Below are 14,157 nucleotides of genomic sequence, written 5' to 3' on the forward strand. Positions count from 1 at the left end.
AGTAACTTGGTTTTACCAGGAAGGCCAAGTGATGGGGTTGAGTATCAGTTTCTGCCCTATTTGGTAGGAGGTAGCAGAAAATCTCCTGTTGCCTAGGGTGTGTGTATTATTTAGGTGTTCATTCCCCAGTCTGTTGCTTCAGTGCCTCAAGAAAGATTTGAGAGTGATGGTTTGGAGATATCACCAAAGCAGACTGGATAAGTGCAGGCCTGGTATGCTGGGATTGACATCACTCTGTAATGGTCCTAATCAGCTGGTTTTGAACCCTAAGACCACAGGTTTGACACAGGTGCTGACATTCACCTTCATAGTCCTTGGTTGTATGTTACCCGGTTCATTTGTAGTTGGAACGCATCTCAATCCTTCACCTTGAAATCTCTTGGAGTGAAAAGTGGTATAGGACATGTTCCTGCGCGTAATTAGAGCTAGCTGCTTGTTCAGCCCTCTGCGTGAGGGAAGGGAGCACTGATGAGAATATGCTGATTGCAGTCTGATGGAAGAAAAATAGAGGCTGTGTTGTCTCCTCAGAAAGGCTACCATGAGATCCGAGAGATTCGGCAGTTCCACTTCACCAGCTGGCCGGACCATGGGGTTCCTTGCTATGCCACGGGCCTCTTAGGCTTTGTTCGGCAAGTGAAGTTTCTCAACCCCCCAGAAGCAGGACCTATTGTTGTGCACTGCAGGTATGCAAACTCTCTGTCTGAGCCTTTCCTCCATCAGCTTTTTTAGCTTTTTTCCTTCTTCTCATCTGACAATAACCATGTTTTGTTTGTTTAAGAGTATAATTTGTGGGCCTCCCAGGGAAACAAAGTAGAATCTGGTTTTCTTTTCTAATGTGGCAGCTCTGGAGCTTAGCTGGCGTGAACTGGAGATGATATAAGTAGGTCAGAGAGGGCTATTCGGATGTAGAAGACTCTCTGGTGGCCCATACTCTCTTAGATGCTCATAGTAGAGCTGGGAAAATGGTAAATATCTGGGACAGCCAGTCTAGTCATTATCTACAAGAAACCTCACGTGGCAGTAGGGATGATGCCTACAAACAACAACAACAAAAAAAAAAAGAGTTCTGCAGACAGGGAATTTTAAAGCAACTTTGCTTTTCTGTACCCATGTGCACTGCAGTTCAGCTTTGTACTAGGGTACACTAGGTTTTATCTCAAATGTTTTTTTTGTCTTCCTGGGTCTGGATACCTGCCATATGCATCTTAGCCTTCTCAAAGCCCAGGATCTGGAATGGGGATTTCAGACTGAAAACCTGCCCAGTGTCTTCCAGCTAGTAAATAAGAGGCGAATGCCTGAGGAAAACTGACTGCTTCGTTTACAGCCATGAAAATTCAGATTATTGATTTGCATGCTGGCTACCTCCCCGGCTGCTGCTGCTACTGGTGTGCTCTTTCAGCACCATCTTCTTCCAATTGAGCTTAAGACCCTACTGTGCAAGGCAGTACATGAATATGTAGGAGAGTGTCCCGATATGCAGAACTAACAGTCAGAGATGCATCAGACATGCTAATGGTGGAGGGAGAGCAGAGACTCCCAGGGCTGCCATCAGAGCCAGGAAGAGAAACCAGCTCTCCTGACTTCTTCTAACTCTCCTAGTATTATCACCAGCAACTTGCAGCAAAGGAAAAATTGGGGGGAGGTGTTATGCTAGATTGGATCTGTAGTTTATATAATTTATGTGGATGATGCATTGTGAATCAGAAGACGGTAACAGACCTCAGAAAGAATTTTCTGTGTTAGTGAGTGTTGGACATAGGTAGGTGTCCTTTCTTTGGCTTTCCAGATAAAATGATTGCTCCTGTAACACACCATAGTTAAGCAAACCCTCGTTGTTATATGACTTCAAATTCAGAGTGCCTGGCTGCAGAAAACAAGTTTGGATTTGGAGCAGCTACTTGTGCAGTGCTTTGGTCAGAGCTCAGCGCACCTGTTCTGGAAAGGAGCCATGGATGGAGCACGAGGGTACAGAGCAGAGCTGGCTGCCCCCAGATCTCACCCTGAGCACTCCACAGGCACCTACCTCTTAGTGCCACCCTCTGAGATCAGGAGGAGAGAGAGAGAATATGCCCCACAATCGTTTTAAAAAGGAAAATCAGCTAAATCTTTCAACAGTTTGGGGTGGTTTTTGTTTTTCTTTTTGTTTATTGGTGGTTGTTCTTTTTTTTCCTTTTCTTTTTTTAATGAGCAAGCAATGAATCGGATTTATAATAAAATATGGCTAAACCAGAGGAGCTGGCAGAAGGGAATTCTTTCCGAGATCTCAGGGCTTGAATTTGCTGCCTTGGTGCTGTGACATGGGTCTGGCCTTGGAAGGAGTCTGAACCTGATTCATCGTCACCAAGAAAGCAAGGAGAAATTTTTCATCCTTCACATTTTAATGAATAAATGCCATTTCCTCTCCGTTATTTATCTGCTTTTGAATTTTAATGACTTGCTTTAAGTGGTAATTACCAAATTCTCCCTACCGATGCCTGGCTGGATATTATCACTATTCGATATTTATGAAGTGCCAGGGTCCTCTAAATATAGAAATGTTATAACTATTTGTTAAAATTCTGAAAAGCTGAGAGATAAAGAGAGAGGAAATGCCACTTATTCATTAAAATTCTGCAAATGAAAAATATCTTCTCTCTATTCAGCAGTTGATTAATCTGGTCCATTAATTTATGGTCATTCATATCTCCTTGCTTTTGGCTCTGCTGGAGTTTTCATGCAACTGAAGTTTCCCTGATTCAAGCTGAGTTTTCCTTCTTTCTTCGGCATAATGTGAAGAGACGTTCTCCTCTTTTCATCCTTCACACCTAAACAGCTTTGGATGATTTTTCAGGTGGGAAGGAGGACACAATGACAACACACTTTGCAGGAGATGGTCTGATTCTCACATGCAGCTGGGAGTTCTAAACTGAAGGGTTTGAGTGGCCTCAGGCTCCCCCCTCTGTAATTTTAAAATCCACAACTTGAAATCAGCCTGCCTGGGACCCAACCTCCTCCTGATTAAAAAGGGAAAAGAAGTGTTTGAGGCAAAGGACCGTTTCATCATGCCCGCTTGAATAAATGGGCATGTCTTTTCCAAGTCCCATGGAAAGAAAACCCTTGGAAAAGCCCCCCCAGCTCCCCTGCCCTCCCAGGCTGTATCTTTTTGCAACCTGAAGGCTGCTCTCCCACAGTTTGATGAGAGGTGTGCAGGTGAACTGACCCGTAAAACCAAAACAAATGTTTTTCTGAGTAATGTTTCTGTTGATTTTCCGGAAAACAAAACTTTCTTTCCCCCTTCCTGGGTCTGTTTCCCTTTCAAGAAACATTCTTTCACCTCATTCCCTTAAATCCTAAGCCAATTTAACTGGACACGAGAGGGGAGCAGCTTCCAGAAGACAGCTGTGTTTGTAATAGTTATTTTCTCCTCCATAAAGCCCTGCCTCTCCACAGTCCCCTGATCACTGTCTTCTCTTTTTTAGTGCCGGGGCCGGGAGAACAGGGTGCTTTATTGCCATCGACATCATGCTTGACATGGCAGAGAACGAAGGCGTGGTAGATATATTTAACTGTGTGCGAGAGCTGCGCTCCCAAAGGGTCAATTTGGTGCAGACGGAGGTAGGTGCCAGCAGGTCTCCTCTTACCATGTGCTGCTTTCCCGTCGGCTCCTCTGCTCGACAGGAGCCCAGCATTTCATTAAGTCAACACTTGCCTCCTCTGTGATGAGATTATACACAACTTTCTTTGCTAAACATGGCCAGATGTACGCTGAATCACATTCACCCGCAACTACTCAGGGTCTCGAGACAGGAAGGCAAACCTTGAAGTTTAGTTCTTAGCATTGCTGATTACTTTTATTCTCACAGTAGAAAAGCCAGCTCCTGAATCCTCTCATGGCTCATTCATAGGTGTACTGCAGACTCAGATAGTACCCATTTTGTATAAATTGCAAGCTAAAAAAAATGAAGCATCTTTGATTTAAGCTTAGGGTGCCAATGAAGCAAGCTGCTCCATCATGTACCATTTAGCAGCTACACAAACTCCCATGGGACTGCTATTCCACTACACAAGCTTTACGTGTGTGCTTCCCCTCCTGAGGGACAGAGCAGTCATCTGGAACAGAGAAGGACTTAAACTTTGCTGGACTGCCCATATCCCATATTTTGTTAAGGGAAATAACTTTTCCCAGAAAACCATATTCTCCAGGAGTTTTGAAAAGACGGGTGGAGCAGACTTGTTAGTCCTGTAATTTTTGCTGCTGGTATCATAGGTCTGAAGCACAATCCATTCCTGGCAATGAAGAGACCATTGCCTCGCGATTGCCAACAGACAAGCTTTACACCCTGATTTCCTCCTTGGCCCAGTCCCATTTTGTCCCAGCATTTCTGAGACTGGTGACTTCCCATTTGACTTGTAAATTTGAAACGAATACATGAGACCTCACATTCAATGATGGATGAAATATGCTCACAAAGCTGTCACATAGCACATTGTGTAATTTGTCTCCACATGAAACAGCGCCAAATATGCATAGCAGGCATGACTTAAGGAAAAAAAAAAAGTGTGATATTTCATGATCTATATTGAAAATACAACTTTAATATTTTATCCCCTCCCCTGTACAGGAGCAGTATGTATTTGTCCATGATGCCATTTTGGAGGCATGTCTCTGCGGCAACACGGCCATTCCAGTTTGTGAGTTCAGATCCATATATTACAACATCAGCAGACTAGATCCACAGACTAATTCCAGCCAGATAAAAGATGAGTTTCAGGTAATTTCATGTATCTATCTCGGTCATTACAGCTGGTGTACTGAAGGTGTTTAACAATTTCTGTGTGTCATTTTGTGGTTTCCATCACAGCAGGGAAGGGGGACACTGAATTGAGGTCTGATTTCAGGTGATTTTTGTTGTGTTACTACTGGATCAGGCAGAGGTTTGTTTTTAAGCTTGGGGTTTTTCAGTCTCTGGCAAGGAACGTTTCCCATCACTTCAATAGAGCAAGGATACTAATTTTTACGGATAACATTGTACTTCTCATTTCAGCAAATATTCAGTTGTTCATTTCCTTCTGTAATTTATGCAGAAACATTTATGCTTCAAGGTGCCTTATGCACTGTTCTTGTGGCTTGTATGTTGCTTCAGAGTCTTGACAATCAACTTGTTGATGTAATTCCATACAAAGAGAGAGTGAAGAGTGAGCTCAGTGAGCATTACTTTCTTTAGTACTAATTCTTGATGAACTGAAGCCCTCAGTTCACTCTGTATGTTTTTACAAGTGCCTGGTGGCCAGAACTGGAATGACATATAATAAAGCAAGTGCTGGAGTAGCACTGTTTACCTGGGGCAAGTGATGAAATGAGGAATGCTCCACATTGTGTTAACACCACTGCTTATCCCACCCTGATAAACCGAGGCTTGGAACACACAAGCCACTAGCTCTGTGGAGTTGTTCCTCTTGCACAGCAGAGAACTCACCCTCCAGAATTGTGAGCTGAACTTTCTACCCTTATTCCCAGTATATCTTTAAGTCCCCTCAGGATTTTCAACTGACACCAGCATGTGGAAAAACGTAATATTGTGGGCAATTTGGAGGAAGGTGATTTGGACTGAAAGGAGAGAGAGAGAGAGAGACCTCTGCTATTTATTAAGAGTCTGTTCTAAATCAACAGTGAAAAGATGGAGATTCCTTTAACTGTGGGAGATGTCCCTCCATTTCCCAGCAAAGTGCCTTTTCAGGAGCCCCAGTCTGAGTCAGGTGTCTCTTTTGCTCCCTCTCTATGCAACAAGAGAATGTGTTTTATCTGAAACCTTGCAGAGAATCATCAGGGTTGATATAGTGAGATAAAGTATGTGGATCTCAACTGATGACAGTTCAATTAAAAAAAAATCTGGTTTTATCAAGTGATATCAGATCTGTAAAAGTGTTTCTGGTTCTGGATGCTTGGCGTGAAGGAACCAAAGCCTAACTTCATCAAATGCTGTTATGGTATTAAAAAATGTCACCGTTCAGTGTGCTTATTTTGTCATGATACGAAGTGAGATTTGTTGCCTGTGTGCTTGTTCTTTTGAGCTGCTAGGGGCTGGCAGCTCCTTTGGGAAGGAAATGCTCCTCCGTACCTTGCATGAGAAGTTTGTTTGCTGTCTAGTTGTACAATGTTATTTTTACAGGATTTTAGCTTGGAGCATTCTCCATCCCTAATTGTCTGAATTTAATGCAGAAGATGGTATCTTTTTCTACAATCTTTATGAACCACTTGATCTAACTACATGTGTTGGTGCAATTTGTATTATTTAGGTCTCACTGTCCCTCAGGTAAGACTGGATGGATTTCTCATGCACTACACATCGCCTAAACATACAAGAGCTCATCCAGGAGAGCTTTCATAATTTGAGTAAGCACAAATACAAGGGAGTGAGGGGAAGGACGTAACATAGACAGGAGTAAATCACTAACAAGTCACCTGCCTAATTATCTGCACTGTCAGAGATTTCAAATTTCATGTTGCTTCCCCTGCCAGACTGGATGCTTCCCATCTCTAAACAAAGGGACTTTATGTAGAATAAAGTTTTTGCATAAATTCAAAAATTATGCATCTACTTTATGCATAATTTAGAGCAACTATATTATTTCAAATTTTACTTACTTTGTGTATGTTCCTATATGTTTGTCCTTTCTCCATTCATAACCTCCCTGTAGAAGTCAATCTCTTTGTAAAAATTGTTGGCCCCTAAATATTCTGTGTTCATCTGGTGGTTGCAAAGGACTTCACTGTTTGACTGCGTGGGCTTTGCTTAGGAGAGGAAAACATGACAAGTAAAAGAGGAATGCCATCAGATAGCCACTGATCTACCACAGCTTAAGTGACAGTGTTAAGATGCGTTCACTTGGATTTGCTGTTTTTGACACCTGCTGAGTAACCTGGGGCTGGTTTGTCAGGAGGCATCCGCAGTGGATAACACAAAAGAAAATTACATTTAAAGAAACACATTCTGTCAAGCTGTGGGAAAGATAGATAAAGGGTAAAAGACCGGCAGCAAGACCCCAGAGATAAGGTATGGCTAGGTAAGGCACGCATACCGTGTGTTTCTCCACAAGGAAAGGAGCAATCTAAATAATAGAGGCAACAGCTCGACTTTCATGTTTAAAAACAAACAAGCAAACTAAAGCCCCCTTCCACACACACACACACCTCCTTTCTCTTATTTTTTTGTGTGTATTGTTCAGACAAATCAATAGTTTGACCGAGGAATCACCAGAGGACGTGAACCCAGTCAGACGGGTTGGGCGAGCACAAGGTGCTCGTGCACAGGGTGCACTTGGAGGGGCAGGACGTGTGTGTCCACCCCAGGGATGGCAGACACGTGAGGAGGTTTCACTCCATGACCAGATCAAAGCTGCAACTTGTCCACCCCAGGGATGGCAGAAACATGAGGAGGTTTCACTCCATGACCAGGTCAAAGCTGCAGCTTGTAACCGTGATGGCTATTTCCAACCTCTAGAAAGAGCAGAAGTGTTAACTAGCTGCTGTGGGGTTTTACAGCTGGAAATCGTTAGAAGGTGGTTAGTGCCCTGCATTTCTGCTGGAGCTTGCCGTGTTTGGAAGAGCACCTCGGGAGGATGTGCAAACTGCGATGTATTATAACTGCAGCAAGCTCCCCCGTGCTCATTCTTTTTCATTCTCTGGGATCACAAAGATCTGCTCTTCTAAGTACCTTCAGAATAAACATATTGTGCAGATGGCATCCTTTTTGGATGTGAATTCAAAGACACTCAGCCTGCTTCTGTCTTTCCTTCCCTTCTTCCCTCCCCACTTTCACAGACTCTCAATATTGTGACACCGCGTGTTCGGCCAGAAGATTGCAGCATCGGGCTTCTGCCAAGGAACCATGACAAGAATCGCTGCATGGATGTGTTGCCCTTGGACCGGTGCCTGCCTTTCCTCATCTCGGTGGATGGCGAGTCAAGTAACTACATCAATGCTGCACTCATGGATGTAAGCAGCTCTCCGCGGACCCCACTGATCCTAGTCCGCACCAGGTTTATTCATTCTTGGGTTTCTCTTCTGGGAGAAATGGATCCAAAGCAAAAGGACTTTTATTTTCCCTGCAGTTTTTGAGTCTGATCTGTCCAGGCTGGGCAAAGCCACATGGATTTTCTCTGCTTTACAGAAGTGTGTCACTTGGTAATGTGGTAAATCACAGTCTATGTCATTCTGCCTCAGGCTGCTGCAAAAATTTTGTCTAAGAAGCCTTTGAGCATGCAGTCTGAGGTTGTATGTTAGAAAGGCAGACGAACAAAGAGGTGGTGGGCCAACTCTTCCCACTGGTTGATGCATAAGTTGGAAAAGAAACGTTCACGGGGAGCTGCCAGGTCAGCTCTTTGAAAAGAGTAGTTTGCAGTGTGGAGAGTGATTTATTTGAGCTACTGCAGTTAAGAATATGGGAGTACAGGGATTGGATGTGCAAAAAACTTCAGGGCTGAAGGACACGAGTAAAACTGATGCGAATCTGTCTGAAGGCGTTTGCCCTCACTTTGTTTATAGGCTAGAACCTCACAGCACAGGTCATTTTTATGGGGTGGCTTATGCTGATGGTTTCTTTTTGCTGTGGTGCTTAGCTGCCTTTGGATAGGGATGCCTTTAAAGGCACTAATTATTGCAGTTGGAGTGTCTGTAAATACAGTCTGGGGTGAAGTGTCATCATTTTTTCCCAAGTGATGTTGAATAGGGTCATTTATTATTTTTTTTTAATTTTGTCTGTTCTTTCAGTCTTTGGGGAACAGTGATAGTACTGCATTTATGAGGTTAAGTCAAATGATCATAGAACTAATTTTAGAGAATTTCTTTTTTTCTTCAGAAAATTGTGATGTCTTCACTGCAAATATGCCCAAGGAACTTTTTTTTTTTCTTTTTTTAAAGTGTGTTTCATGCCTTAGCAAATCTGTAGAATCAATTCTCTTGTTTCTTAGGGACTGGGAAAGTGCTTGCACATTTTGGCCCTCATTACCACAAAGCACTTTGCTAATATTTGTATCCTTCCATACAAAAATCCTAATTGCGTTTTTTTGTGTATAGAAACTTTGTATGAAGAAAGAGGGAAATCCCTTCCAGACTGATCATTTCCCAACAGCTTTCCTTTTCCCACCAATTTTTCACTTCCCATCACCCTGCCCATGCATGCAGCCACCCCACAGAGCGGTGCAGGACACGATGCCCTGTCCCCCTCCCAGGGGGACACTCCCTGGGCCACTCACACTTGCACTCACAGCTGGCTCATGTGGAGGAGAAAAGGCAAGCCCCCACGGCTGCCATCTTAATACAATGGGTATTTATTTATTTACTTACTTTAAATCCAAAATCTTAATCTGTGTCTTTGCTTTTTTTTTAAAACCAAGCATTGTACCTTTTGATTCATGTCTGCTTCACAGAAGTACAGCACAAAGGACGCAGCGTTTGTAGGCTCGTCTGAGCATTGCCTGCTGTGGTTGGAAAGCGATAGTTTTGAGCTTCTGTCCTTTCATCTCCAAGTGCCTCTCAAACATTCATTAACACAGCCCCGCAGAGGTTAGGTTTCCCCCCCTCATAGTCAGGGAAATTGAGGGCAGAAGGCTTTTTTGAGGTGGAAGAGTAGGAACAGAAGTTGAATGCCAGTGGTGCAGACTCTGAATACTCCCCCCTATCCTTTTAAAGGATGGCTGTGACCCAGCTTTGCCACTTCTGGAGCACCATGCCACCAGGGAGCAATGGCAGATGGGGCTAATCCCTCCACTAGGTCCTGGAGTCCGTTGCAGCAAAAAGGAGAGCATTTGCTTCCAGCTGTTTTGTTTCCCATTATTATTATTACTGATAGTAGTAATAGTAGAATTAGTATTATTTGCTGAGTCTCAAAATATAAATAATTGATTTAGGTAATCTCTGCTCTTGTGACACTTCTTTAATGAAATGTCTTCATTGGGAGCAAAAGAATCCCATTATGAGACGTTCATTCAATGCGCAGTGATAACAAGGAGAAAGATATGTGATTTGTATAATCTGGTTAAATGGCTCAGATTGCCTAGCCATAGCCTCCCGGGTATAATATTCATTTGAATAGAAGTTGATTGATTTTTTTTTTTTTAACTAATCTTATTCTTTTGTTAGAGCCACAAGCAACCTGCTGCCTTTATTGTAACTCAGCACCCTTTGCCCAACACCGTAGCAGACTTCTGGAGGCTGGTGTTTGATTATAACTGCTCCTCTGTCGTGATGCTGAATGAGATGGATGCAGCACAGGTAAGTGATTTTTCATCATTCAGTCATGTAGCTTTATTCTCAGATCCAAAGGGTTTTAAGAGGGTTTCTGCTGCCATTTTCTTGTGGTCAATAAATAAAATAAAGGATGGGAACCAGAATGTAATAGGTAATGGTTTAGGGTATTAAGAAGGATAAAGGCCCAGGTCCACATGCTTGACCCTTTCTAAGGCAGCTAATTCTCACTGCATTTAACAGGGATGAGATATCTAGTATGTTGCCTTTGTTGCGTATAATTTCTCCACCCAAACCGATTTCCATTTCTCCTGTTTCCTCCCTAAAAATATGTACTTCATGCTTGCCTGTTCACCCAGCATTTCCAGAAAAATAAAACCCAGAGATACACTGAAAACCTAGGAAGGATCTTTTCCCTGAGCTTTCCAATGAAATTCTGTAGCACTAAGAGGAGCGGCTTGCACCATTTTTGGAGAAGCACATTGTGCTGTGTATATTTTTTTAATTATTATTTTTTAAGTGTCATGTGTAAGTTGGTTTCTTGGCCACCAAACACACCATTATTTTCAGAAGCTGAGCTTGCAGGGGGAGGAGTCGTTGCTGTTGCTCCTGTTCCAGAATTTCCAGCCACCTTGCTGATGAGTGGCAGAAGATAACAGCTTTCAAAAAGGCGTAATCATGCAATTTGTGTGAAGAGTACGTTTGGCATTGCTAATTCACCCATTACAGCACTTGTTAAACAGGAGAAGAACTCTCAAGTAGTTGGTACTTCATGGATTAATTTTTCATTTGTGTCTTCGCTGTCTTCAAAATTTTACCACACTCGAAGGCAGCAGGATTATTGGTCTCTTTTTTTGGATGGTAATGGAGAAACCAATCACCTGGTCATTGAGGGGAGCTCCCTTCAGGGTGGAAGCTGTGGGATTTCATTTCTGTCTGCGGTGAGAGCTCTGCTCAGAAGTGGGCTCTCTTGGTGACCGGCTGAGTCTCAGCCCTCTGTGCGAAGAACTGGAAGTCCTGTGCATTTGCTGCCTCCTTCCTGATTTACCCAGCCTGCTTCTGAGTCTTGGCATGGCATCCAGAGGCGGATTTCATCTTTTCCTTTTTCTCAGACACTTTAAAAGAAAAACAGAGCGTTTTCTGGAAACCAAGCATACTTTCTCACACTTCGTTCTCAGAAACCTATCAGCCTCAGACGGTGTTATTCTTGCCGACTATCTTTCTGTAGAAGACTTTACCTGCTTTTTTTTTTCCCTAGAAAATTTCAGTTTTTATGAGGTAGTTTTCAGGCATGGAAAAGGAGGTTTGGCAGTGAATTAAGTCACTTTGACAGTTATTCTAGCATGGTGTCACCTACCTCAAGTCTGCAGCCAACGCCAAAAACACCCAGCTAGCACTGGAAGTTAAGGATAGCTTTAAAGTTTGTATCTTATGAGCTCTCAAGGCAGGGTGTGAAAGTTTGCTATCAGTTGTGAAAGTGAGATTTCTGAAAAGGAAGCTTAACTGTGTTACGACATCATGCTTGCACTGTTATTGTACAACAATGTTATTATCTAGCTGCTCATCGTTGCCTAATCCAAGCACGACACCATAAGCACAACAAAACTGTCAGTGTATATGGTTGCATGCAAATGCCACACTTGTGTGCTTAAGCAGGATGTTTTACTCATCTACATGAATAAAACACAAAAAATTACTTACACAGAAGCTGTAGTTAAAACCAAATAAGTGGTTAATAAATAAAAATGTGGTTAAAATAAATAGGTCAGTGAGCCTGTAATGTACTGTGCAAGAAAAAAGTACAAATAAACCATTTGGAGTTCAGAGAACATAAAAGGTTGTTTTAAGCACTGTATAAGCAAATGTATGCATTTGGGTGGATGGTCATTCACAGACCTGCTTTATGAGAAGCAGGTTTTTTTTAATTCAGGTAAAGTTTAACCTTTCCCTTCTTTCTGCTGCACCTTGAGGTTGTTTCCTAAAGCACCTGTTCAGCTCCCATCTCCATTTCCTTGTCTATTGGACAAATGCTTTGAGACAAAATCTGTAGGATGCTTGAAAGTCTGGAGGAAGAGTAAAGACAACCTTCAAAGGAGGATTTGCTTATGTGGTCTTGGCTTGCTTCTTAATTTTGAAAAACTAACAAGGGCAAAGATGCATACAATTTCATCCCGCCCAATTCGATCCCATATGATCAAAGGAATAACAGGAATACAGAATTAATGCAGTAGCATGCACACATATGACAATATTACTGACAGTGATTGAACCTGAAAAGCCTGAGATCAAGTTCAAATGAGCATCTAGAGGTTTCAAGACTTCTCAAAAATTACACTTGAAAATAGGAAGAAAAAAAAAACACAGAAAAATGCAATCTCAGCAGAAATTGCTAATGAGACCTCATGCAAAATATTTTCTTGCCGTGATCTATTTCCAGACGGGTTTGAAATACTTAGATTGTAATTTGTGTGAATAGTAGTGTGTTTTTTTTATGCTTTGAATTCAGTAGCATCAGCATAAGAAAAATGACTTCTAGCCCGCTTTACAAACTTCAGAGGTTCAGTTGTGGTTCACCCAGAAGTTGAAGTTGCTCTGGTTGCTCTCAGAGCTAACTTGTTTTCCCTCCCCTGCTCGCTGGCAGAGTCAGAATGCCAGAAAGTTCATTGCACAGAAAAATTCCACCTTGCTTAAGATTAATTTTGTTGATGTGTGTACAGTTCCCTCATTAACTTCAAACCTATGTGATTCCTACTACATTTACCTGCAGACACTGGTCTTTTAATGCTCATTTTAAATCTATGCCCTGTTTGTTTGCCAGCCACTTTTCTGCACCTTTACATCCCAGAATTCAATCAGAAATTGTGTTCATACTGAAAGAGGAAAAAAGTCAAATGTCTAAAATATGTTTGTTTTTGTCTTCACATTCATGATATAAAGAAGTTTCGCAGAGCTAGAAGGAGGTATTTTCTGAGCAAATACATTCTGTAATAAGGGATTTGCTATGGATTTTCAGCTGGTTATGAATTTGAAGTGAAAGAAGACCGATCATGCATTGCCTTGTTAATATTAAGGTGCTTTCTGCTTCCCTTTCGGTGTTCTCACTAGCTCTGCATGCAGTACTGGCCAGAGAAGACGTCATGTTGTTATGGCCCCATTCAAGTAGAGTTTGTTTCAGCAGATATCGATGAAGACATCATCAACCGGATATTCCGGATCTGTAACATGGCCAGGGTAAGATCAGTAAAATATCAGATTCCCTATTTATTCTCAAAAATATATTTAGGGAAGGGGAGGAGGCAGAACCTAGACTATGGTTTAGAGATGCTGAATCTCTCACCTAGTAGCAGAATTCCACTGCAGAATGTAGTAGCTACTTCCTTTAATTAACATTTAATTGCATCAGTCTATATTGGTAAAAGGCTCTTGGCTGCAAGTAGAAAGTGGATGATATGAGCTGAAAATCTGTATTTAAATGGAATTCATTTTTCTATGTATATTTGAGAACAATTAATCACTTAGTAGCCAATATAAAACCATCAGTATCATAGGAAATAAACTGAGACAGTGTCAAATGCTCTCCATCTGTTACCTACTGTGCATCGTCTCTGAAGACAAATGCAATGTTTACTGGCTTGACTGGACTCCCAGTGGCCACTGTTTTCCTACAAATAAGCAACTACTGTTTCTGTAAGCAACTTTTTGTCTGTGTTCCTCATCTCCAATATAGCTGAAATGATAGAAACAAAGTTTATCTGCATGCTGGACCCAGGCAATGCAACTTCAGGGCTGCAGGGAGAGGGAGGGTTTCAGCACGGAATTTTTCTCTCATTAGTTGTTCCCCAGATTGATTATATCTCTTTTATTTTTTTTGTTCCTTTTTTTTTTTTTTAATCAGAAGTGGAATCAGGCTCCAAAAATTACATTTCAATACT

At 42.1% G+C, this 14,157-nt stretch overlaps 1 protein-coding gene across 11 annotated transcripts in view; it reads left to right on the plus strand.

Annotated features, from left to right (window-relative positions):
* Positions 1–14,157, plus strand: part of PTPRT (protein tyrosine phosphatase receptor type T) — a 582,374-nt gene that overhangs the window by 550,027 nt on the left and 18,190 nt on the right. For all 11 annotated transcript variants that reach the window (XM_080557602.1, XM_080557611.1, XM_080557610.1 and 8 more), the window contains 6 exons: positions 529–683; positions 3,459–3,594; positions 4,602–4,751; positions 7,802–7,975; positions 10,121–10,252; positions 13,331–13,456. In XM_080557602.1, the coding sequence (XP_080413728.1) occupies positions 529–683; positions 3,459–3,594; positions 4,602–4,751; positions 7,802–7,975; positions 10,121–10,252; positions 13,331–13,456 (873 nt within the window). The remainder of the gene's footprint in view (positions 1–528; positions 684–3,458; positions 3,595–4,601; positions 4,752–7,801; positions 7,976–10,120; positions 10,253–13,330; positions 13,457–14,157) is intronic.

Source organism: Anser brachyrhynchus (assembly GCF_964034855.1).
Source record: "Anser brachyrhynchus genome assembly, chromosome: 16".
In the NCBI taxonomy this organism is placed as follows: Eukaryota; Metazoa; Chordata; class Aves; order Anseriformes; family Anatidae; genus Anser; species Anser brachyrhynchus.